Source organism: Pantherophis guttatus, chromosome 3 (assembly GCF_059756535.1).
Source record: "Pantherophis guttatus breed Tessera chromosome 3, ASM5975653v1, whole genome shotgun sequence".
NCBI lineage: Eukaryota > Metazoa > Chordata > Lepidosauria > Squamata > Colubridae > Pantherophis > Pantherophis guttatus.
Window position 1 is genome coordinate 153,388,419 of NC_142065.1, and position 25,546 is coordinate 153,413,964.

Genomic DNA, 25,546 nt, shown 5'->3' on the forward strand with positions numbered 1-25,546 from the left:
ACAAGGAGAAGCTAAACGTCTTCAAAGAAAAAACAAGAAAGTCCAGTTGCCTCCTGAAAAAGCACCTTTGGGTGACCGATTTGGTAGATTTACTGTCCGCTTTTACTCAAGGAGTTAAGGCAGCTTGGCTTGCTTTATTTTGGATTGTGTGCAGTCAGCCAGACGTTCAGACTGCATTTGGCATTTACATCCAACTATCGAGACCTTCCCAAGGATGTGAGATAGGCAGATGTGGATATTTGATAGTATTTGAAGGATCGTTGAAAGATGTCTGCTGTTCTGAATAAAGCTGCCTTTTGCAATTGATAGTAAATTTGTCAGTGCTGATGGTGTTCAAGAGGTGTTGCAGTTGTTTTGGGATCGCACTCAAGGCACCTATTACTGTGGTCCATTGCACAGTCAGCCAGATGTTCAGACTGGATTTGGCATTTTAGTCCACCCATTGAGTCCCTCCCAAGGACCAGGGATAGACAGTATCATTATTATTATTTCTCCACAAAAAACAACCTTGTGAAGTAGGATTGGCTGAGAGTGACTGGGCCAAAATCATTCAGGGAGATTCCATGGCTCAAAGGTGGGTCTCTCCAGATCTAGTCTGATATTACATTATGCTGATGTATGTATTTGTTCTTTTTCTGATTACATTATGGGACGTGTTTTCCTGTCACCCAAACTGAAAAGGGGCAGCTCCAGTAATCTATAACTCCAGTCACATCTGAGAGTTACTGCTCTGCTATAAAGTTGCAAATTTCACTTCAATAGTATTTTACAGGATCAGAAGTCCAGGAGTTCTTCAATAGCCTCATAGAGTATTTGCAATAGTAGGCACTACAAAAATTGAACATGTAGGATAGCTTAAATTATATGCCCCCAGATCTCACACGGATGCTATATGCACTCCTAATCACATCAATTATCTCAGTCTTTCCTTTAGAATATATATTTATGAATACATATTAGTCTTATTTCAAAATTGACATATTTACAATATTTGGGAATGTCCTGTTAATTTTAATGCTTAAATTTAATCTTCATTAAGTCAGCTGCTATTTTCAGCATAATAGCCTATCCCACAGATGATATTTGGAGAAATATCTCAGATACCTTTAGCAGTAATCCTTATTTGACAACAAACCCTTCAAATACTGAATCATACCACTGGGACACTCATCCGATGCATCCGGTGCAAAGGGATGACAGATATTTTTATTTTTCAGGTTTGGTTTTTATTCCATTTAACAAAGCTCTGTGGAACAAATGGAACAACATAAATGAACAAAACATACTATGCTTATTTTTTTTCCAAGAAAGCTAAATAGAGATCTGTTGTCAAAATCAAATTCATTACTTTGGTATAAACTAGGGATTTCCAAATTTGGTAACTTTATGCCTTGTGGATTTCAACTCCCAGAATTGCCCAGAGTTGAAGACCATAAGTCTTAAAGTTGCCAAGTTTGGAGACCCCTGCTATAAACATTTAAAGACAAATATAGAAATACTTTATCCCAACAAAGCACATGTTACTCATGGACTTCATGAGTGACTGGGAGGCCATTTATAGCTGCCAGAATACTTTCAACCATCCTTTCCATCATATGGCGGCGGGCTTGTGAAGTTGCAGATCCAATGTGGGGTGTTATGATGACATTCTTTAAATCCAATAAAGCATGATCCCTGAAGGAAAGGAAAGAGAAAAGTTGTCTGTTGTTTTTTTTAAACTTGATGTGTCACACTTATGGAAACTGAACTGAATATGGGCATTTATGTACAGTACTTTAGTCTTTCAAAGTTTTCAGAAAATAGAATCAGATCATTAATATTCTGCAGTTCTTAATTCAAGCATCTCCTCACTTCTGCTTCTAGTAGCACACAAGCACAGTAATGGGGAATACACAGACCCTGTCCATTTTTTCTTGGAAGGGTTTATTATCCCATAAGCCACTTCGTAGGGGAGTACTGGCAGGCAACATAACATGCAGCCAATCCATCTTGCAGAAGTGTGTTCTGCACTGCAAGCATTGGGAGTTCTGAAGAGGAGTGTTGAGGATTGTAGCATTTATCAGTGGACTCAGTTTAGATGTTCCCACAATACAACTGATTGTGAAGAACTGGGACATAGATTTGGACAGGGATAAATCTAATCCTTTCATGGCTAGTTGACTAGATCAGTTGACCCTTTTTTAGTATCCTCACAACACGTTCACCCACTTAGGTGGGTACAATGCTGTGTATACTATATGTACTATCAAGCTTAACTACTAAGACCAAACTTAGCCAACTAACTGGGTGTGTCTTGAAAAGGGTTGAGCCATGGATCATTCTTAGCCCAGTCTTCTCATAGAATGATGGCTGTGGGAAAAATAGGAAGGAAGCTACACTGCCTTGAATTTCTGAATGCAAGGCAGACATAATCATATAAAAATAGATAGTTGATCTTTAGCATTTAATTTTTACTCTCTACTACTTCCATTTCAGTTCCCTGTGCTTTCCTGTGGCCAGCAAGACCAATCAGTCCTTCTAAGGTCCTTAGGTTGTTTTGAGTTGCTCCACAGAAGGGGAAGTTAGTGTTCTAAGCATTTATAAGACCTTCTTCTGGGGGCATATCTCATTTGTCTTGGAACATTTAAAACTAACTTCTCAGTGTAACTAGGGAAATGACGCATTCACATAATGAAATTAAAACATATAAATACCTATAACTCTAATGTTTAAATGCTTATAAATCTAAATATAATTCTTTGTGTGTATATTTGTTTTCCCTACAATATTAATTGGTTTGGATTAATTAATTTTTACACTAAGCAGGAGGTTGAACGTGATTACCTATATGTGTATATGTTTCCTTTCAACACTATGATTCTTTGAGTTTGAATTCAAAGCTTAGTGAACAGCTTCTGCCGAGTTAACTCCATAATTGTTACCTATTTATCTTAGCTAAAAAATTTATGCTGCAGATTAATTTCACATTTGGAGAACTTAAATCAACTCACTGTTTCACATAATATTCACGGAGAAAATCTATCCATGTTGTCTCTAGGAATTGACAACACACATCAATCAATAAAGTAGTATACTATTTAGTCAAATATAACCCTATCGATTAATAGAAAACATTTGTTTTCTTTGGCATCAATGGCCAACTATCTTATCTTAAATAATCCGGCAGTTTGGATGAATCAGAAATGAGTCAGAGTAGAATACCTAAAATGAAAGAATAAACAGAGCCCAAAAGTTCGCACTGACATATTAATTCTAACTGCATAAATTTTTACCTTGGCAGTGGCTCTGGATACGTTACATCCAAAGCTGCAGCCTTAATTGTTTTTGTTTGGAGGGCCTTCAGAAGTGCATCTTGATCAACCACTTGACCTGAATTTAAAGCAAACAAGAGAACAATGGTTTTACTAGCTCTATCAAGACATACTGCTTACCAAGCTAAAAAGGGAAACTCATTTCTCTGAATGAGAGCAGTAAATCGTTAGATGTGACATACCACTTTCACTCTAAAAGATTGACATTTCTGGTGACAGCCAGTTTGGAAACAAAGAAATAAATTCCTTATATTTTAATGAGGAGCATTTTGAATGAATGGGATTCTAAACTAACACAATATTATCACAAAAGGAATTTGGGGTTACGAGAATTAATCAGTTAATACATAACAATAACTCAGTTTGAAATTGTTGAGAAAAAGAAAAGTTCTTGATTTGAGGGTTAGTGGAGAAATCCTTTTATGACTTCCTACAACTCTACGAAGCAACCATAATCAAAATATTGAATTCTGTTTTGCTTAACACACTATAGCACACAAATATTGTAAACGTGAAAAGGGGCAACCAAAATGATTAGCAACTCCATATTATAGTGAAGAACATGAATAATGTGCTGCTGCCCTCAGCTTCTTACTGTCAAAACATTAATTTTCTTGGCAGGAGAAGAATGGTTAAGCAGCGTGAATTTAAAAAATATTTGATATTTCAGGAAATTTGGAATGGAAAGAAGATGAAAGCAAGCATAATTCCACCTAAGGGAAAGGAATACAAGAGTGCTTATTTTAGAAAAATGATAAAGGAAATGCTTTACTGCTGTATGTGTACATTTGAGTCTTTAATTAATATTTGTAGTTCTCAGGTTGAGTATTATTTCAAGGAGGTGTTTTAGATAATGACTAACATTTACAAATTAAAGCGAACATTTCAGTATCTCTGCTGATTTGTTAACTGAAAATAGTCCTTTATTCACCATGTCCCATGTATGGTGTACCTCTGGAGATCAGAAGCCCAAGAGCAATAAGTAGCGAGAAAAATAATCCTAATGTAAAATGGATATAGGTAGTCCTCAACTTAAAACAGTTCGTTTAGTGACCGTTTGAAGTTGCAACAGCACTGAAAAAGTGACTTATGACCATTTTTCACACTTGTGACCGTTGCAGCATCCCCATGGTCATGTGGTTTACATTTGGATGTTTGACAGCTGGTTCATATTTATGACGGTTGCAATGCCCCGGGGTCACATTATCTTTTGCCACCTTCTGACCAGCAAAGTCAATGGGGAAGCCAGAATCACTTAATAACTATGTTACTCATTTAATAACTTCCGTGATTCACTTAACAAATGTGGCAAGAAAAGCGTAAAATGGGTCAAAACTCACTTAACAAATTTCTCACTTAGCAGCCATGACTACCTATAATGGCCATCAAAGTATTTCAATAGAACTTTCCTTAGAGGAGTGTTGTGGCCCGCCAGTGGCTTGCACGGATTGTTGATGAACCCAACGACGAGGAGGCTGGTGTGGTGTTGCGTCAGCAGCCTGTGCAGCCGGCGCTTGAGTCGGACAGCAAGGAGGCTGAAGAAGATGTGGTGCCAGAGGCAGGGATTCAGCCAGGGCCTTCAAAACCTCCAGAGGCTCCTTTAAGTGAAGAGGATGAAGTGGAGGAGCCTCTTCTCAATGCAGGAGCACGCAGAGCTGCCAAAAGGCAGGAGTGGTTACTCAGGAGGAAGTCTCCTCGAGAGTAAGGCTTGGGGCTAATTGGCCACTCCCTTAGCCTATTTAAGTTTGCATACAACTTGTAAAAAGCTGCAGGAAACAACGTGTATTCGTCCGTTCGTTCGCTGACCATTGAGTTTGAATTTTCTCTGCAAACCTGACTTCTAGGCTTTCTGCCAACTCTAGTAAGACTCTATCTTATCTGTGGAATTTCTGGCAGGTTGTTAAGAACGTTTTATTAACAGCCTGCATTTGCAAAAGACTGTGTTTTGAAGTAAACTGAGTTTTGTTCGGAGTTTGTGTGTGCTACATTCTTTGGGATCCGTAGCTGAGGCAGAACAAGCAGTAAGGAGATATGCATTTAGGGTAGGGGTGGGTTCTACTTACCTTTACTACCAGTTTGCAATGGGAGCGTGTGTGTGTGCTTCTGCACATGCGCAGAAGCTTCTGCACATGCGCAGATCATCCATTATGATGTCTGGGTGGGTGGACATCATAATGGATGATGTCCACCCATAATGGAGCCTCCTGCCACTTTTACTACCGGTTCGCAAGAACTGGACAGAACCGGGAGCAAGCCACCACTGATTTAGGGAAATGTTGGCCAGGAATTCTAAAAATGGGATGGGGCATGAACTGGAAGAACAATTTTAATCCAGTACAGGTATTTGAAAATATTACAATATCTCAAGCTCTTTAATTGAGAGATGAGGCAGTTGAATTATATTCTGTGTTAAATTTTCCTGACAGAAATTTTATTTGTAATTCCTTACTTTCCCTCATGTCATAAATGATTTTCATTTCATCACATTCAAGGAAAATGTGGCTATAATGAGTTTGAAATCATTATACTACCTCTACAGATGTTGATAAGAGTGGCAGTGGGCTTCATGAGTTCTAGTTCCTTTCTCCCAATCAACTTGCATGTCTGAGGAGTCAGATTCACAGTCAGCATCACAAAGTCAGCTTGTGGAAGTAAATCTTCCATCTTCTGGCAATAAACTGCACCAACAGCCTGTTCATCTGCCTCATTTCTGCAGGACATAAGTCATTTAGTTCCAATTATTAATGCTAGCAATATTTCCACTGATGTTTCATACCTCCACAGAACTAGTGACAAAGGCAATCTGAACATATAGGTACATCCGCAAGGCCTCTAACCTGTTACAAAGATGCCTTATTCTAACCATTCTTGAAGAATATTGCCTCATCATACAGTCTTCTTCCCATTCTCATACCAGCGCCAATACTACTTAGGTTCATACTGTATTAAGCTGATTCAGTGTTGAAATGCTTTTTTTCTATCTTCTCCCAACACAAATCTTGATATATGTACAATATATATTGTTTCACTGGCAAGTATAGTGAAAATGAAGCAGGTTTGTCTAGCACAGAGGGTCTCCAAACTTGGCAACTTTAAGACTTGTGGACTTCAGCTCCCAGAATTCCTCAGCCAGCCATGCAAAAGTCCACAAGTCTTTAAGATGCCAAGTTCATTCTGAGAGTTGAAGTCCACAAGTCATAAAGTTGCCAAGTTTGGAGATTCCCTGGTCTAGCTCCTACTGGTCTCCTTGGTTGATACAGGCATGCCTTCCACAGCAACATTCATTTATGGATTTAAAATTTGTGAAAGATTAGGAAAAAAGTACTGTCTTATACAGGTATCCCTGCAATGGGAGTCAAATGGAGTTATTAATGGTGAACATAAGAGAAAGATTAAAAAAGGTAAAAAAAATTAGTGCGTCTATGATCTAATCTGAGAGCTGGTTACCTTTGGTTTCTGTTATGATAAAGAATTTTCATCTCAAAAGCTTTAGCTCTTTGGGCCACCTTGTAACCAATCCGGCCCATTCCAATGATTCCTAGAGTTGTACCAGTTATTTCTTGTCCCAACCAGTCCATATTAAAATGTGTAGTGTCAGGGGAAACTGCAATCTGATAACCTAGAGATGTTTAAAAACAAACCAAAAAGAAATGGATTATGGTAGTACGAAATCAGTCAATACTCAATAGCGCAGGTCTCACTCTTTTGTGGCAAAGTATGTTGACCTTACTGATTCTTAACAGGGGCAGGTGCTACTTCCTGCTTCCTGCTACTGGTATTTGTAGCAAGGGCTCAACTGTCTTGGAGGAAACCTAGAAATCTTTCTTCACAATCCTAGCTACGATGCATACAGATTCTCTGCTGAATGCATTAGTAAGTGGTTGTTCAGAACATGCTCTATGTTTCTATATTCCAGAATTGCATTATGGCATTAAAATCAGCCTATGGTGTCACTAGAGTCAAATTTAACTCTGCTGGGTTTGAAAGCTATGATGACAAATGTCTGGGTAAATCTATACACTGGATTGGAAGTAGAAAAAAAAACGGGATGCGGGCAGTACTCAAAACCAGGATCACTCTGGTCTGCGGAAAAACCTCTCTCTACAGAATGTATCTAAAAGATTGAGAGCCACTGATCTGATAGTTCAGAAGTTCAGCAGGTTGCTATATCTTGAAAGACCACAACAAAATCCTTAAGCAGAGGCAAACCTTGCTAGTTCTTGGATGGGAATCATGAGAACATTTCAGAGATGTAGACTAAAGTGGAATATTTTAAATGTTCTGGGTTAAAGACAATGGCAAAATACTTGGTTACATTGTACCTACAAGGGAGTCTTTTAAAAACAATATGAATCCAATTAGGTTGAAACATAAAAGATTTAAACAGTCTCTCCCCCCTCCCCTGCCCCCACCAATTTATTTATTTATTTATTTTTCAAAATTTATATGCCGCCCTTCTCCCGTAGGACTCGGGGCGGCTCACAAGATAAAAACAATACAACAATGCAATACTAAAATTAATCAATTTAAAAATCCCCAAACGATTAAAAAGTCTCGCAACAGATCAGGGAATTTGCTGAAAAAGCCATGTCTTCAGCTTGGTGCGGAAAGTGCGGAGGTCAGGGGCCATCCAGAGCCCGGTGGGTAACCCATTCCAGAGGGTCAGTGCGGCCACAGAGAACGCCCTCATCCTGGGGGTCGTCAGCCGACATTGTCTGGCCGATGGCACCCGGAGGAGGGCAGCCCTATGTGAGCGCACAGGTCGGTGGGAGGCTGGTAGGAGGTGGTCCTGCAAGTACCCCGGGCCCATGCCATGAAGGGCTTTATAGGTGAGTACCAGCACCTTGAAGCAGATCCAAAGAGCTACCGGCAGCCAGTGCAGCTCGCGCAGGAGAGGTGTTACATGGAGGAGTAATAAAGGAGAATATTTGTTGCACTGATGATGTTACCTACTTGGGGTAATGAAATGTCTGCAAGAAATCAACTACGCTCAGAGAGCACCAAGGACCCCTCAATCTCTCCCTTCCCTCATCGTACTGTCATTGGGTTAAGTAAACTTAAATTGTACCTTCCACAATCCTTCTAGCGGAAGCCAGCATCAAAGCCATTCCTATATCAGCTGTTGAATTGGACACTGCAAAAGGTGTATTGGTTACTCTTATACCAAAGCTAAAGATCAGTTTTAAATCAAGGTGGTCTATTCCTACACCCGAGACTGCAATCACTTTTAAATTACGTAGCTCTTCCAGAAGATCCCTGGTAACTTCAGGTTTATGGACCCACATAAATATTGCTTGGATTTTTTCATTAAGCACTTGCTTGTTTTTCAGATATTCCTGCATGGTGACAAGTTTAAGATGTTTTTCCAGAAATTCTATATGGTCTTCATAAACTCCATCTGGACCGCCAATGACGTTTATTAATGTATATGGTAACTCCTGTTTTTCTACAATCTACTTAAACAAAACCAACAGATATTACTTTTATGACACATACTTCTATAACAACAATATGCAATTATTAATGTACTGATCTTAGAAAAGCGTATTGATAATAACATTTTAATCTTTAACAGTTTTTGAGAGATATCACCATTAAAAATAATGTTCTTTTTTTACTGATGTGAAAACTGAGACATTTACTTGTTCTGATTCATTGAAATTAACACATTGTACAAAAATACACATCCAAAAGATGCCAGGTTAAAAAAAAAATGCTGCTATACTGCTTCTGATATAGCACTTAAAATTGCCCCCTTTGCCCCCCCTCAAAGCTCCCCAATTCTCTCTTCATTTCACTTGATTCAAAGCACAAGTTTGCCAAAGATGATCAATGGCAGTTTTTGTTCCTCTTTTCCCATCTGGACAAATATAAATTACCTCGCTAAAAGTATCAGCCATTGCACAAAACAAGGCAGCTGCGCTTGCTTCTGAATTGTTACTTGTCTCAAAGTACAGTTTGAGAAGCCAGAGTTCCAAAGAAGCCAACTGTGAAGGACTTTGGAATTTAGAGAGTATACAAAGTTTTCGACCTCTATTTTATGTTCACAACCAATTTAACTTTCAAGATGGGGACTGGCTCAGCTTATCTAGGAAGCTTGTACTGGTGAATGAGGATTTGAAGAGAGAGAACCTAGTTTGAGATTTTATTGTCCTATTTATGTAAATGGAGTATCTCTCTTTAGTGAAATTCTTAATTGAAGGCTACCGCCTCTCATAATGTTTCTATTGGTTATTTCTATTTTGGGAGCATTTTCTTAACCAGAAAATAGCTATTTTAAACTAGAATGTAAGAGAAAAAATATATTTATCCTAATCTTCAAGAGTACGGTACTCCTTTCAGTTGAAATTACTTATACAATAATAGAAAAATCAGACAACTGGTATTTTAAACAAATATTTAAAAATGGTCGAGCACCAGCATATCAAGAAAAGAAAAGCCTTTTTTCCCCTGAATCTGTAAGTCTCTTGAAATTCAAACTTTTTTTTTTTTGTAAATATTTTTTATTTTTTTTCTCAAACATAAACATAAAATATAACTTTTAAGAACAAAGTCTTGATCCGGTCATAGATGGTTACCACGCTTACATTCCTTTAACAAGCTCCATTCAATTTCCCATTATATCTTTTGCGGATAGAAATTCAAAACATTAAAAAAAACAAGTTTTAGCATAAAGTCTAGCATCTCCACCTAAACAAATCCATTATATCAATACAATTTTAATTTCAAACTAACTTTCGCTCATTTTTATATCTATATGTCAATCCTGATTTTATCTTGTTCTTCTTCACTTTGTATCTTTTACCATCAGTGTCAAAATAATTTTTAATAATATTCTAACCTCTTATTCCATTTATGTACCTTACGATTTTATCACCACAAATCTTAATTTCAAGTTCAATACAACTCCATTTTTATTACACTTTCTAAAACAAAATTCTATCTAATTCTTAATCTCTTGACCCTTTTCCTTGAATCTTAGTATCTTAAACACACTTAAAAACACTTATCATCTATTACAATTTCCATGTTACACAGATTAATCACAAAAACATGTTTTATTTAATCTAATTTCTAGCATATTTTCTTCCATACCTCCCTCTATTGTTTGGCTGTTTTCCAGCATATTATGTTTGGCTGATTCCCAGCATAGTCTCCTCCAAAACACCAACTATTTTTGGCTAATTTCCAGTATAGTTTCCTCCAAGCCTACCATCATTATTAGCTAATTTCCAGCATATTATGTTTGTCTGATTCCCAGCATAGTCCCCTCCAGGGCTCCCACTCTTGTTTGGCTGGTTCCCAGCATATTCTCCTCCAACTTTCCTGTAAATGTTTGGCTGATTTCCAGCATTTTAACTAGTTTCCAACATATTTCCTCAGAGTCTCAAACTCTTATCTAGTTGGTGTCCATCTCTCTTATTTTAATTCAAACTTTAATGTGCATTCTGAATTATCCAGATTTTACATAATTAAAGCTACAGTATTCTCACTTCTATTAACAAAGAGATCTTTCATAAGAAAAGGGCAAAGTTTAATGGGGAATTTTGAATCAAGCTGTAACTTAATAAGTTATTTGTTAAACTTTCCTCTCTTAACCAAATGCAGCTGGATTATGGTCTTGATCACATTTCAGTCTTTGTATTTCGGTTGAATGCGTCTACTTAATTTTCTACTCATAAAGTACAAGTGTAGTTGACTTTGGTGGGCTTATGCCATTTAAAAAACAACAACCAAATGCTAGAATCACAATGCATTTCTTTACTGGATATTAATTTCATTATGTTAAAGAAATTATATAGGTACAAACAAAGAGCAAAAATACTGCTTTTTTTACTTCCTAATTATTACATGAGTATTCTAAGTTATCATTAAAGTCTCTTTATAGATCAGAATAGTTTGAAAATATTGATCCTATTTGAAAATACTATATTTTTATTAGCAGTTTTATATTGCTGATTTTGGAAGATTACACAAATCAAATTAAAAATAGAAGAAAAATAATCAATAATTAAACATATATTTTAGTACATCCTAAAAGTACATTTTTCTTTGAATAATTGGAATTTAAAGATATGGACTTTTGCTTTGGTTGCAAAATAAGTCACAATGGGCTTTAAAGGTTTATATACTTACTGTGAAGTGTTTATCCAAGTCTAATCACCTATCTTATTTTGTAAACAGATTGCTCTTATCTTTACAAATGTTGCATTTGTAAGGTTTAAAGTGCATTGTATTTCTTTCTCTTCCTGTCAGCAATACAAGCATATATTTTGGTTCCTCTTCCTGATTTCTAAATTATGTATTGAAATTTGTTTGTTCCATTAAAAAAAACATAAAAAGCAAGCTGGTTCAGAACAATTTGTTCTTAGATACCATTATATATATATCATTAATGGATTCAACTTTTGAATGTCATGAAAAATTTGAAAGCTTCAGCAGTCACCACTTTCTAGTCAAGATCAGAAAACTATGTCTTGATTCACAATTATGTTTGGCAATATTGTGTTTTGCTTGTTTTTATTTCAATTCAACCATAGCAACTAGTTAATCATATGTATATGGATTAATGGGTTGTATGAACTCAGTCAACTGGGTTTTATTCAATAAATGTGGGTGAATAACATTTGACATTTCTAAGTAATCTCTCATCTAGTCTAGCAAACCAAATGGGCAAGGCAGCACCGTTTGTTATATTTGGGTTGTGCTCTCTTCTTCGTGTAATTGTCAAAAAACTGCAACAATTATCTGCAGATTAAGAATGCAGGAGAAAGATCTTTTCAAACATGAAAATAACAATCTCAAATAATATTTCTATGGTAGAACTATTCAAATTTTTTTATGTTTGAACCTTGATGGGATGTTCAACAGAGCCCTAAACCTTAACTCTTCTGAATTTGTTGTTCTCATTTTCCAAAGAGGTGTATCTGTTTGCTAGAGATAAAAGGATGAAGGAATCAGAAACCCAATCACCATGATCAAAAACCTCAGAACAAACTTTTTTCCAATGATATTTTATTTATTTATTTTATCAAATTTATTTGCCATCTGTTTTGTTTCAAAGTGACTCTGGGTGGCTTAGAGAATTAATTCAACTACAAAAAATAATCACAGTCACACATTTTGAAATTGATAGGAATATGTTGTCTGGCTATCTGTCATGATTCTCAGAGGTTAATGTCCTGTTCTTGATAATTCATAATTTTTTTTTTGTATGTTCTCCATCAGGTCATTTGGAGATCACTTCACTAGGAATGGGAAGATCATTGAGAACTGCCAGGATGTTTTCCACTGCTTCTTCTGTCATCATGTGCAGGGCTTGGTCTGTAGCAGTGCCAATGTGGGGTGTTATGATGACGTTTTTCATCTGCAATAGCAAGTGATCTCTGCAGAGAAAGCAAGGCAGGATAATTTAGAGTCACCTAGCCAGGGCAAATTGGAATTGGAAAGCAACTGCTTCAAGACGGAAACCAACCAAAAGGGTACTAGCTTCTGCTGCCCAGTTTCTGCTATGGAAAGCTTTCTGTGGAGTAGTATCCATACTATCCAAGAGGCACAACCTGCAAACAGCCATTACTTGCTGCTTTGCTATTTCAATCACTCTTCGTCTAGAATTACTCCTGCTATTTCGAAGAGAAAAGGAATCAATCTCACAAATGTCTGCATTGGGATGATTGAAGAATGAAATGTTAGAAGCAACTGTGATCTTTTTTTAAAGACAAAACCTCTAAATTGCATTTTGTGTACGCCAAATAGACACCTTCTCAAAACTTAGATTATTTATTACACTTTTATCCCACTCTTTCTTTGACAGCTCAAGGCAAACCTGGGTGTATCATCTCACATGATATTATCCACATGACAAAAACCCTATGAAATTAGTTGAGTTGGGAAAGTAACGGGTCAAAAGTCATCTACTTGGGTCAGTCATTAAATGGGAACCTATACTCAGACTTCTTCAGTTCATTTCTAATATTTCCAGCACCACACTACCTAAACTAAAAGTAAAAGGGTGGCATAAATTTAAACTATTGGTGTTTTTGCTATTTTTTTAGTGGATCTTTGTTGATTAATGCGAAGAGCTGCAGATTTAGAGGCGACTTTATAGAAAGTGGGTCGAGTATGGAATGAAGAGGTATCTGGTTTATTTTAGGAGACAGTGATAAATTGTTAACGAAGCCACTTATGGAATTTTTGTGAGAAACTAAGAGAAATATAATTTTGATGTTGGGATTTGATGATTAGAATTATATGGGATTATAGAAACAATGCACACTACTGTTAATTTTAGAGTAAAAGTTGGAAGTATTTTTTTTATCTGTATGATAAGGACAAAGGATAAATTGGCTGTACTAGTCTGACTATAAACAGACAGTAAATTGGGCCAACGTAGGAGTTCCTATATTAAGAATGTTCTTCTGAATCTATACAATATCATCATTATTTATTTCATGCTGGATTTATTGTCCTTTTATTCTGATCTAGGAGTATTGTATTATTTTACCTTGGCAATGGCTCAGGGTAGGTCACATCCAGAGCTGCAGCCTTAATAATCTTATTCTGGAGTGCTTCTACCAATGCATCCTGGTCAACAACTGCACCTAAGAGAAAGGGGATTTTGGAATGACACAAATATATTTTGCATGACTGACATTTTATCAAGAAATAATCAAGCAAAATACAGAATACAGACCCACCAAGGTTTTTTGAAACCATAAATGGCTTAAACAACAGAAATGTACATTTGGATAGTGTTGCATCCTACCTCTGCAGATATTGATGAGCATGGCTGTGGGTTTCATCAATTCTAGCTCTCTTTTTCCTATGAGATTGTGGGTCTCTGATGTCAAATTTACAACCAGCATCACAAAATCAGACTGTCGAAGCAAGTCATCTATGTTTTTACAATACGTGGCACCAACCTCTTGTTCTTCTTCCTCTTTTCTGGAAGAAATAAATGTGAAAACAAACTTTTAAAAGGGTTTTTCATAGTGGAGTTGTTTTGGAGGCTAATCACTGAACAGCATAAATAAGAAATATTTTAGAGTCATGGGGAGCTTGCTATATTAGGTCTAAAGGCAGAACCCCACACTTTTCTTCCTATTCAGTGCAACCTATGGCAGTATCTGTGGTTCTTCTTGACTTGCATAACAAACTTTTTGTTGTTCCAAAAATAACTGCTGCAGAGTATTTGTTAAATCTGCTTGTTGTTAGTAACAACTCAGAGTTCACACATGTAGCTTACTCTCCATGATTTTTATGAAATATAGATTTGAAGAAAGCATGTTTTTGCATACAGCATTATTTATTTATCTAACCTCTTTTTTATTATCAACCTGATGATGAATTAGATCTTAAATTTGATCCTAGAGAACATTCTTGCCAGAAACAGATATAAAATTAAAATAGTTTGGGATTATTGAGTTTAGAATTTCATGATTGCTATTCATTGGTGAAATGACATCTGGGTAAAGCCATGTGAAATGGGGAATATGTGCTGATATCTCAGAAGCCATGCTCCAAATTTCTTCAGACCAGATCTAAAGTGAACTTTGCAACAGAGCTCACTTCTTTATTAATTTGTATTCAGAAGAATGGAATGTCCACAATTAGTCACAAACCAATAGCTTAATAACCTGTGGATTTAATTTGCCTGAATGTTTATGCATTTCTATTGCCATTGTAACAACACTAAGGAAATATATGCTTCATTGGGCCAAGTTCCTGCAAACATACTGTATATAGCAAGGGTGTCAAACTCAAGGCCCGGGGGCCAGATCCAGCCCACGGGGTGCTTAGATCTGGCATGCAGGGCCTCCCTGGAAACAGCAAAGAACCGGATCGCAGTGCATCTGCCAGCGAAAACAGAGTTTGCAAGGGCCGCATGTGGCCCTCCTGAGCTCCGTTTTCGCTGGCAGAGGGTTGCAGGAAGCCGTCGCAGCCAAAAACGGAGCTCACAAGGGCTGCATGCAGCCATCCTGAGCTTGGTTTTCATTGGCAGAGGGTTGCAGGAGGTCATCACAGCCAAAAACGGAGTTTGGGAGCCTGTTTTCGCTGGCAGAGCACTTGGGCCACCACAGGTGCCCCCCAACAGAAGTGTCGCCACGCTGGCGATGCCCACCCTGGCCCCCCAAGGTCAAACACAACCCTTATGCGGTCCTCAATGAAATGGAGTTTGAGACCCCTGGTATATAGCATTCATACTTTCAGTTCTAGTCTGGTGCTTTGGCCAAAGATCACTGCTAAAGGGCAGTTGGAAAATATTTTTAAAGGCTACTAAATGAGTTTCAAACTTAAATCCCAAAATATATAATATATCCTAGCTTGCCTGCCCTGCCCTATCTCATATCAATCATACCATATCATATCACATCACATCTACAGTATACGTCTCAAAATACATGTACCTCCGGTTCCTATTGTGATAGAGAATCTTCATGTCAAAAGCCTTTGCCCTCTTGGCTACTTTATAACCAATGTTGCCCATTCCAATGATACCAAGAGTGGCCCTGCTGACTTCTACTCCTAGCCAATTAACAGCAAAATGGGTAGTATCTGGAGATGTTGCCAGATAACAACCTACAGCACAAAAATAGAAATTGAGTAAAACAATATTAAGCGGGATATCTATTCTAGTGGGATAACATTATTCTTCCCTTTCTCTCTTCTGGCTTCCTAGTTCTTTCCTACGGCCATAAGCAGCAGTGGTTAGATTTATTGTCTGCTTATTTGGGATTTATCCATCTCCCTGGATTTTGGCCAAAGAGGAAATCCCTCCTCTTTCTGATTTCCAAGTATACAATTTCTGCAGAAAAAAAACTGACAAATAGATGTAATTTGTCTTGTGGTGTTAAGGGGCAAGTCCTTGATGAATGTTCAGAAACATTTTGATTTATATTACATGTTGATATTTACCTAATTAACTACTACAGAACATTGTTACAGAAAAAAAATAAATCAGAGAATAAATCATGCATGTTAGACAAAAATACAACAATGCAATTGCTTAATCTCAACTTGTTTTTAAATTTATTTAACAATTTGAGGCTTCCGGTTTGGCTTCCGTCGCCATCAGACGGTCTTTCAAGACCGCCAGCCCCGTCGCCCGTAAAGAGCTGCCTTTACAACTGAAAGGCGGCTCGAAAAACTCCATTTCCTTAAGGAAATGTGAGACAGAGCCGGCAAGGGCAGGTAGAGCCCTCTGCGAAGTCCCCAGAGTTTTTGTTTTACTCTTGGGGACGAAGCAGGATGAAGCTCCCTATTTTCGCTCGCCGCTGCTCCGGGCTTCGGGAGAACTCTGCCTTTTTGCAGAGCCAGGCGATGGGACCAGACCAATTAACGAAACTAACAGATCATTTGAACAAGTAGGAGGAAATCCGGATCTGGGATCCTAAATTACAAGTATTTCTAACCCTAAGACTGATTTTAAAAGTAAAGGAGAGTGAAAGGAGGAAAAAAGAGAATTTAAAATGGCGACTGGCTGAGGCTTGAGAAGAAAGCTGAAAGCGAAAGTCCTTCCGTTTGAATAGTTTAATACGTTACAAAGTATCTAAAACAATAGCGCTGGCTAGGAGTGAAGAGAAAAATTCTTATTTTATGCCTCTTCCTTCTTAGAGACTTGATATTGATATTGTTTGGCGAGAAGTCTTTTTCTTTAAAAAGGGGAAAAAAATATGTTTGTGTGGCAGGATGGCGTTAAAACTGACAAAGCCAGATAACCAAGCTGTGGGGGGGGGCTCCCCCATTTATAAACCACATGAACAAGTTGTGAGCTTGCAGATGCAGAAGAATGGCTTTACAGACCTAAAGGAATTTGTACTGGAGGAGATGGCAAGACATGATAAGATTGTGAATCAGAACCTTGAAAATTTTAGACAGGAAATTAAAGAGTTGGTTCAACAAAAGTATGATATCCTGAAGCAACATATGAAAAGTTTCGTAGATGTAATTATCAGGATGGATAAAGAGATCAATTTAGAAATAGAGTCTAAAATGAAGGAAGTTGATCATAAGATTTATAACCTGGACAATAAAATACAAAGAATTGAAAATGATTTAATAATGATTCAAGAAAAAAGCTCAGAAGCAGAGTTTAAAAAGTTTAAAAAAATAAAGGAAGCTGACTACAAGACTTACAATGTAGATAATATAAAACAAAGGATTGAAAATGAAGCCACAATGATGCAATTCAGATTCATGGAATTTGCAGTCAGAATTAGGGGAATACAGGAAAATAAAAGACAAGATTTGAGAAAGGTGTCTGCTGAAGTTCTGGCTGAGATTTTAAAGGTTAGTCCTGAAGAGGTATCCTGCAAGATTGATAAGGCTTACAGAGTTAATTCTTGGGTGGCAAAGCAAAGGCAGCTGTCTAGAGATGTGGTGATCTACTTTACTGATAAAGAAATAAGAAATGATATCATGCAAAAGTCTTTTAACTCCACTCTTTTTTTTTTTTTTTGATTTATATGCCGCCCTTCTCCGGAGACTCAGGGCGGCTTACAATGCATTAAGCAATAGCCTTCATACTTTTGTATATTTATACAAAGTCAGCTTATTGCCCCCACAAATTGGGTCCTCATTTAACCTACCTTAGAAAGGATGGAAGGCTGAGTCAACTTTGAGCCTCGTAAGATTTGAACCTGCAGAAATTGCAGGCAGCTGTGTTAATTACAGGGTGCATTAAACCACTGTACTACCAAGGCTCTTCAAGACTCTTGAAATGCATGGAAGGAAGATTTGGATATTTAAAGAGCTGCCGCCCAAGATGTTAAAAGATAGAAAGGATTTTGGATTTTTGGTGACTGAGCTAAAGAAACAAAACATCCCATTCAGGTGGGATGTTCCAGTTGGTATAATATTGAGATATCAAGGAGAAAGATATCAACGAAATACTGTTGAAAAAGCGGAAGAATTTTACTACAAGGTTCTTAAAATGGGTTCAACATCTCCATGTATAACACACGAGGGGAATGAAGAAAAGCAAAATCAACAAGAGATTGAAATTCAGGCTAAGCAGATGGAGGTGGAGGTAATGGAAAAACAACGTTACAGAGGCCTTTGTGGATGAGCTGCTTTTGGATTCTCCTTCAGAGGTCACAGTTGGACTACCTATAAATACAAGAGAGGCGGCTTTGGATTCTAATATGATGACTTATCAAATTACAGACCAGCACGGAAATCAATCAGTTGATATACAACTCATAGAAAGGCAACCAGGATGGAGATTTAAGCCACAAAAAGTTAAGAAAAGAAGAAGCAGGTCCTACAAAAATAAAATTTTTTAGACTAAACAACAGAGTAATGCCAGTTACTTAAGAGACGATTGAATATATGAAAATATAGTTGAGGCAAAGTATTGGTTTGAGGAGAGTGACAGATCTCTGCAGTGCTGTACTTTTGGGATGTGGAAGATGGCCTTAAATTGAGTGGATTAATTTTCTATTTTGGACTCTTTGACAAATGGATTACGTTTATGCTGAGCTACAAAGCAAGAGAACTATGGGATTGGGGCATGCAGAAGATATGATTGTTACCCTAACACGGTGGTTGGAATTAATAATCTAGATGAAAGACATTACAAAAGACACTATATGGAATATAAATATAAAGTCACTCGGGTGGTTTTTTATATACGAAAACATTTACTATTGATGGGGGCAGATGGTAATTGAAGATACTGAACATACTGTTGGAACTAGAATTTGATGTTACCTTAACATGGGTGATGGAATTAACAATCCAGTTGAAAGACATTACAGAAGATATCATATGGATTACAAGCTTAAAGTCATTTGAGGATTTTATTTACATATGGAAATATTTTTTAGTAGTGTGGGCAGAACAAAGATATTAAAAATATTATGTATGGTAGACGTGTAGGAAAGTGGGTGGAGATAGGTTAGTTTACTGATTGTTTAGTTTAAGAAAAGGGATGTTATGTTATATTAATATACGTAAAAGATTTGAATTAAGAGATATATGCATGGGGGAGGAGGAAAAGGGTAGATTATGAGTTGAGTTGAAATTGCCAAATTAGGATTTATTATATAATTTTACAGCTGAATGTTACTTTGAAATGTATAGTATAGGGGGATATAATAATATTGTTAGAAAGAAAGGGTCAGTATATGGGGGGTGGAGTAAAAGGATGGTAAAGTATTATATAATCTATTATTAATCTGGGTTTTATTTTGGAGAAGCCACAGGGGGAGGGGAGGGGGGGTTAGGGAGGAGGGGGAAAAGGGAGGGGGAGAATTTGTATTTGAAAAACTTTTTCAATAAAAAAAAATTATTTAACAATTTTTATAATCTCCCAATCTTAATAGTATTAAGAAAAAAAAAGTACATAGAGGATTGAAACCATCATGTTATCCTTTAGTATAAGATTCACATAATACTTTCCAGAGTGAATATTTCTTTCCTATCATTTTCGTCCACTACAGGTAGCCCTTGTTTAACAACCACAATTGGGACCAGAATCTTGGTCAACGAACAGAGTGTTTGTTAAGTGAGATGTCAGGTGACTTCCCACATGACTGCTTCGCTCAACAACTGCAATCCCTGCATTCATGGTTGAGGTGATTAAGCAATTGTGTGGGTCTTTAAAGTGGATTGAGTCCCAGGTAAGGAGTGTGGGATGCCACTTGTGGGTTGAAGGAGACTCTGGGAGGCTCTGTTTAGGTTTTAAAAATCCTGTCTGTGGAAATCCAAGTAGGACTTTCAGCCCCTGAGGGAGAAATACTTGTGGATGGCCAGCAATGGGCCTCTGCCAACCCCAAGGCTCCCCATGTTCTTTCCTTATCACACTGCCTCTCCACTCAAGAGCTGAAAGTTCCCCACTGTCCATGGAAGTGGGGAACCTTTGATGGAATGCAGGAAAAAAAGTCCATATCTTCAAGATCTGAACTCTGTTTTTCCACCCCACTGCAGGACTTCAGCTCTCCTTCGCACCTGGAAGGGAACACCTTTAGCAGGGTGCATGAATGGAGCTCAGACTTTCAGGAGCTGAGCTCCATTCCTCCACCCTTGCAAAGGAGTTTAGTTCCGCTCAGCAGGCAGCTCTTTCAGTCAGCCCCCAGAGACAAAAGGGAGTCCTCTCAGCAAGTGACCACCATTTGCAATCTTCCCTGCCAGTTTCTCCATTGACTTTCTGGGGAAGGAATTCTCACACAGGGGGGAATATAGGTATAGCCTGGAGGGCTTCAGGTTGAATCACATCAGATTAAAGTATTCTAAGTGGCAGGAGTTAAGTATCTCTAAAAATCATGTGAAGGGATCATGGGTATTATGTTATCAATTTTACAAAGGTATTTTTTGCGTTTTTACAGCTCTAATTCTTTCTTACTTACCAAAGATTACTAACAGAGATAACAACATTTTCAATATATATGTTATTGTTTAATATTTCTTAAACTTTTCTTTGTAAGGAATTGAGCTGAACAAATAGTTGTCAAATAATTGGGTGACTTTCTAAAGATGCTTAAAGACTTTCTAAATATGCTTATTCAGAAACATGTTGTTCTGTTTCTCGATTTTGGGAGTCTACTAATAAAACAGTCGCAGTTTGCTATACCAGTTTGCTATAGCTTCAAAACAGGAATTTGAAGCTATTTCCTGATGTTTTCTAACAAAAGTTTTTCTACAGGGAACAACTTGACATTCTAACCTCTTTCAAGATGGTTTTGGGACCCAAATCAGGTCTGCTGACTATAGCTGACCCAAGGATAGTGCAGGGAGAGTATTGCTTAGTATGCACATTTAAAACATCCAAAGTATATTCTGCTTATACTTGTTCACATCGTTGAATAGGTCCAAATCAACAATATAATTCGGTGTTACAAATATAACTAGTTGAAAGTAAGTATGTGAAGAAGCAGATGGTAGGCTTGAAATAACTAAAGGGAAAATCCAATACTGGCTGAACTGCAGAAGAAAATTATTTACCTTCAACTAATCTTCTGGCAGATGCTAGCATTAATGCCATCCCAATGTCCGCAGTAGAATCAGAAACAGCATGCGGAGTATTGGTCACTTTAACGCCAAAGCTACCAATTAATTTCAGATTCAAATGATTCACTCCTACTCCTGAGTTTCCAATCACCTTTAAATTGGGCAGGCTTTCAAGAAGCTCCTGGTCAATGACTGGAAGACGCTCAAATACAAAAACAGATTTGATCTTTTCATGGAGTTCTTTGCTTTTCTGAAATTCCTTCATGGTGATGAGATTAAAATGCTTCTTGAGAAACTCTACATGGCTTTCTAATACACCAGATGTACCACCTATTCCAGAGATCAGCACACTGGGCAGTTCTTTTTCCATAATCTGAAAGAGAAGATAACGATCAGAAATATTTGATTGAGAAAGCAAGTGTTAAGAAGTATTTTTTTAAAAAAAACTTTTAAATAACCAAGGACTGAAGCTTCCTGATCCTGGAAATTCGAGATCAGGAAAGAATTACTTGGCTTTTCACATTTGTATACCTATAAAAATAAAACTCTGAGTGGGAAGAACATATTGGCTTTTAAAATACTATTCTTTTAAACCACTATTCTGTGGACTCTGTAGATAACATTCCCTAAAGAATGGTGACATCTTCTGTTACTGATCTTAATGGACATATAGCAATTACTGGGAATAGGTGATTAGATCCCCAAATCCTAAAATATGAAGGGTTTTAAGTAGATAACCATTATGTATTGTACTGCATTATCATGTGTAGTAATTTTTATTACATTTCTGGGCCCAGGTCAAATTATTCGTATTAGCCTATACATCTTAAATAGCTTGGAGTCAAGTATTTCATCTCATAAACCAGGACTGCACAGCACTTCAGATTCAATCCCTGGAAGACACTTTAGATTATGCCAAATCACAAATGTAGCACAGAAGCTGGATCTTTCCGTATAATATGGATAATCTACTGCAAGTGGTCAATACATTCCCATTCACATCAAAGGCAGTTTGAAAAGATAATTACTAGGTGTCACTCATCTATTTTTATCTGCTCCCTTATTATGCAGTAGCTGAAAAATGGTTCTGCCAGATATTTTGCTTTTAGAGCTGGCCAAAAATCCCAAAGTTTCTTAAAATGATCTAATCGCATTACTTGAGATGTTGTCCTCCACAGCACTTAAGATTTTGAGAACCTGGAACAAGCTGCACTTCTCAGATGGTTATACTTGGCTTCAAGCCTATTAGCTACTGTCCCCTAAGATAATAATGTCCTCAGTCAAGTCTTTCTTGCCCCAATGGATAAAAAGCAACTTTAGCTATTTTTAATCCATGAAATAAATCCAAGCAGATAATTAAGTAATGTTTTTGGAGCCTAACCAAAATGCCCCTTTTCAATAAATAATATGAAATACATTTTCTTTTATAGATTGAAATTAGGTCTGTAGCAATCTTGATCTAATTCAGTGTATCTAGGATACACTGGGATCTTCAGTGTGGTGCCAGTGCACATCAATGAACTCCTCAGTGTGTATAACTTTCCCCCTCCCTCAATAAAAACAAACAAACCAATTCCTTTCATTTTAAAACAGCTAGCTGCCAAAACACTAGCCAACAGGTTCATCAGTAAGGTCTCTCAGCCCTATGTATTTTCAGGAGTTTTCAGGAAAAAAAAATATGATTGGCTCATCTCAATACTTTGCTAGGAAGTGTGTCCGTTTTCCCAGAAAAAGACAAGGTAAATTGGGGGTGGTATGTAGCATCTTGAGAGTAAGAAGGGGTGGCAGGGAGCATCAGCAGTTAACATTCTGATACATTTTGTAAATTGTGAACAGACAAGGCAGGGGTGAAATCTAATTTTTTTTGCTACCGGTTCTGTAGGTGGGGCTTAATTAGTGGGCGGGGCTTGGTGGTAAGGTGACTGGGTGGGCGTGGCCAAGTCAATGTCACTTCTTTGCCCTTTTTTAACCTACAAAACACAACACAACACAACTGGCTCACCCACAATGTAAAAGCAGCTGTGCTAGACCCAAAATGGCCCCTGCAACAAGCAGGAACCTCACACAGGCACAAAAAGCCCCAAAAAACAACTTTCACACTTTACACACACAAAATTCCACATACAGCTTTGTGAGATTTTGTGTGTTTGTATAGTTAGAGTGAAACACTACAGAAACACACTAAATCTCAGAAAACTGCACAAATATTATTTTATTTTAATTTATTTTTATTTTTATATAAAAGCAGCTAAATTTAAAACCTCCTAAACTTTAAATGGCTAAGACTAAAAAAAGAACAACTAAAAAAAACCCCAATTAACTATTTTTTTTAAAAAAAATTAAAAACTTACCCAATATAACAGGGGTCTCCAACCTTGGCAACTTTAAGACTTGTGGACTTCAACTCCCAGAATTCCTCAGCCAGCTTTGCTGGGAGTTGAAGTCCACAAGTCAAGGCAGGCAGCCAGAAAGAGCTTTCTCACCAATGAGCTTGAATGCAGCCAGGGATATTCAGTTGCTTGCTGATGCATGGATTCCGATCGGCATGTGATCAGCAGCTAAGATAAGCAAGCTGGAGGCTGGGGGGGGGGGGGGGGAAGAAAAAAAGAAACTTTTTTTCTTTTACATGGCTCTGGTGATCCAAGCTGAGTTGCCTGATTAGCAGGCAACTCAGCTGGGATGTCAGAGCTTGGCTGGTCAGAGCCATTTAAAAGGAAAAAAAGGCTCTGATGATCGTGGGGCTCAGCTGGGCATGGGGGGCGGGGGCAGGGATTTTTGCTACCGGTTCTCCGAACTGCCCGCCGCCATCACTACCTACTCGCCCGAGCTGGTCCGAACCAGGAGCATTTCATCCCTGAGACAAGGCCCCCTTCATGACGGCCTGGGAAACTGTCCCATAACACGTTTTCAAAAATCTAATGATGATTCAAAGATTTGTGTGTCTTTAATGAAATCTTTAACATAGACTTTTACAAGATTTTTTTTCTGGTACAAACCGTAGGCTAATATGCACTTAATAGTCTTCTCCCAGTGCTCTTTTGGGCAGTCTTGTAGTGTTGAATACAGATAATGTTTTTCTTTGCCCATTTAAGCCAATATATCTCTGCCAAGTGAAAAGCTTTACATCTGAATATAATTCCCAAGTTTTAAATGCTGAAAAAAAATGTGTTAACATTAGTTTAAGACATAATCATCTGAATCTGGTCTAATGTGGACATTCAACATACAGACAAAGCAACGGACGTTTAAAAGAATATATTCTGCCACAGTCTGTAAACCCTGGAAATTTTTCATACAGGTAGTCCTTGACTTACGATTGTAATTAAACCCAGAATTATGGTCGTAAGTTATGCCAGTCATTAAGAAGGTCACCAGATAACTATACCTGATTTTACAACCTATTTTGCAGTGATCATTAAGCAAATCTGACAATTGTTAAGTAGATACTATGGTTGTTAAACGAATCCGTTCAATCCCAGTTTCCAGCAAAAATCTATCATAAATTGCAGTCCCGTGACCAGAGGATACTACTAACATACTATCCAAACAGTCACTGAATGACAAATTAGTCAACATTTTAGGTCAGCCTATGAGATGAGCCAATCAAAGTGAGTCCTCAGAAATAAATTATTTTTCCAAGGGAAGATGGGGAACCTTCTCTTTGATTTGTCTACATAGAGAAAACAAACAACAGCTTTGTTTTAAAATCTCTGTTTAGTAGATCTAGATATTAATCTCTAGATATTAATAGAAATAGTTTGGTGTAGTAGTTAAAAAGTCCTGGTTTAGAAACTATGAGTTCTAGGCCTCCCTTAGCTAAGGCAAGACAGCTAACTGGGTGAGGGACTTCGGGCCAGTTACCTTTTTCTCTCAGCCCAATTCACCTCACAGGATTGTTGCTATGAGAGGAACATAGGAGGCAAGAATATTAAGTAGATTCCCCTTGAGTTTTTATAAAAAAAATCTAATAATAATAGAGACAAAAAAGAGGCACAGCGAAACTACGCATGTTACTAATTATTGCTACTCATAAGCGTATACAAGAAGGCAAAGGCACGCAGTCAGGCCGGGAAATGTGTTCCCGCTCTCCTAATGCTGTTTGCTTACGGATGGACCCGAAGAATCCGCCATAACGTGGGAAAGGAAGAAACCTAGAATTGCGCTAAACTCAGCGAACCGCCTTTTCCAACAACTGACAGCGAGGGAGGAAGAAGGGCGGGGACAGAGGCTGCCTGATATTTGGGGCGGGTTTTTTTTGTTACATATTGTGCCCTCAATAGAAATAG

The 25,546-nt window shown here is 37.6% G+C and overlaps 2 protein-coding genes and 1 long non-coding RNA gene across 7 annotated transcripts; 1 reads left to right on the forward strand and 2 right to left on the reverse strand.

The window, feature by feature from the left end:
• Positions 1-1,170: 1,170 nt before the first annotated feature.
• Positions 1,171-9,262, reverse strand: LOC117672565 (uncharacterized). Its single transcript, XM_034429311.3, has 6 exons — positions 9,191-9,262; positions 8,380-8,764; positions 6,759-6,930; positions 5,843-6,021; positions 3,273-3,369; positions 1,171-1,674 (listed from the first exon to the last, which is right to left on the reverse strand). The coding sequence occupies exons 1-6, from the start codon at positions 9,209-9,211 to the stop codon at positions 1,521-1,523; spliced, it is 1,008 nt and encodes a 335-aa protein (XP_034285202.2). The 5' UTR covers positions 9,212-9,262; the 3' UTR covers positions 1,171-1,520.
• Positions 5,520-13,339, forward strand: LOC117672566 (uncharacterized). 2 transcript variants are annotated; one of them, XR_004593278.3, is made up of 3 exons: positions 5,520-5,651; positions 8,642-8,742; positions 12,540-13,339. It is a non-coding gene; the product is annotated as an uncharacterized LOC117672566 (long non-coding RNA). The 2 variants fall into 2 exon arrangements; XR_015733329.1 differs by having other exon boundaries at positions 5,527-5,651; positions 8,642-8,735.
• LOC117672564 (uncharacterized) lies at positions 12,310-25,533 on the reverse strand. Of its 4 annotated transcripts, none has more exons than XM_034429310.3 (7): positions 25,368-25,480; positions 24,257-24,413; positions 21,255-21,633; positions 15,719-15,890; positions 14,077-14,255; positions 13,816-13,912; positions 12,310-12,697 (listed from the first exon to the last, which is right to left on the reverse strand). In XM_034429310.3, exons 3-7 carry the CDS (start codon positions 21,628-21,630, stop codon positions 12,541-12,543), a joined length of 981 nt encoding a protein of 326 aa, XP_034285201.2. In that variant the 5' UTR covers positions 21,631-21,633; positions 24,257-24,413; positions 25,368-25,480; the 3' UTR covers positions 12,310-12,540. The 4 variants fall into 4 exon arrangements, with proteins under 4 accessions (XP_034285201.2, XP_087746497.1, XP_034285199.2 ...); XM_087890371.1 differs by lacking the exon at positions 25,368-25,480 and adding an exon at positions 25,122-25,347; XM_034429308.3 differs by lacking the exon at positions 24,257-24,413 and having other exon boundaries at positions 25,368-25,533.
• Between the last annotated feature and the right edge of the window lie 13 nt (positions 25,534-25,546).

Excerpts from the sequence above, each read along its gene's own strand:
- LOC117672565 (XM_034429311.3), bottom strand. The coding sequence starts at position 9,211 with ATGGCTGATACTTTTAGCGAG. Across the intron at positions 8,765-9,190 it reads TGGCTGATACTTTTAGCGAG|ATTGTAGAAAAACAGGAGTT; the intron begins GTAATTTATATT and ends TTGTTTAAGTAG. Across the intron at positions 3,370-5,842 it reads TCTTATCAACATCTGTAGAG|GTCAAGTGGTTGATCAAGAT; the intron begins GTAGTATAATGA and ends CTTTAAATTCAG.
- LOC117672564 (XM_034429308.3), bottom strand. The coding sequence starts at position 25,391 with ATGGCGGATTCTTCGGGTCCATCC. Across the intron at positions 15,891-21,254 it reads TGCCAGAAGATTAGTTGAAG|GTTGTTATCTGGCAACATCT; the intron begins GTAAATAATTTT and ends TTTGTGCTGTAG. Across the intron at positions 12,698-13,815 it reads TACCCTGAGCCATTGCCAAG|AGATCACTTGCTATTGCAGA; the intron begins GTAAAATAATAC and ends CTTTCTCTGCAG.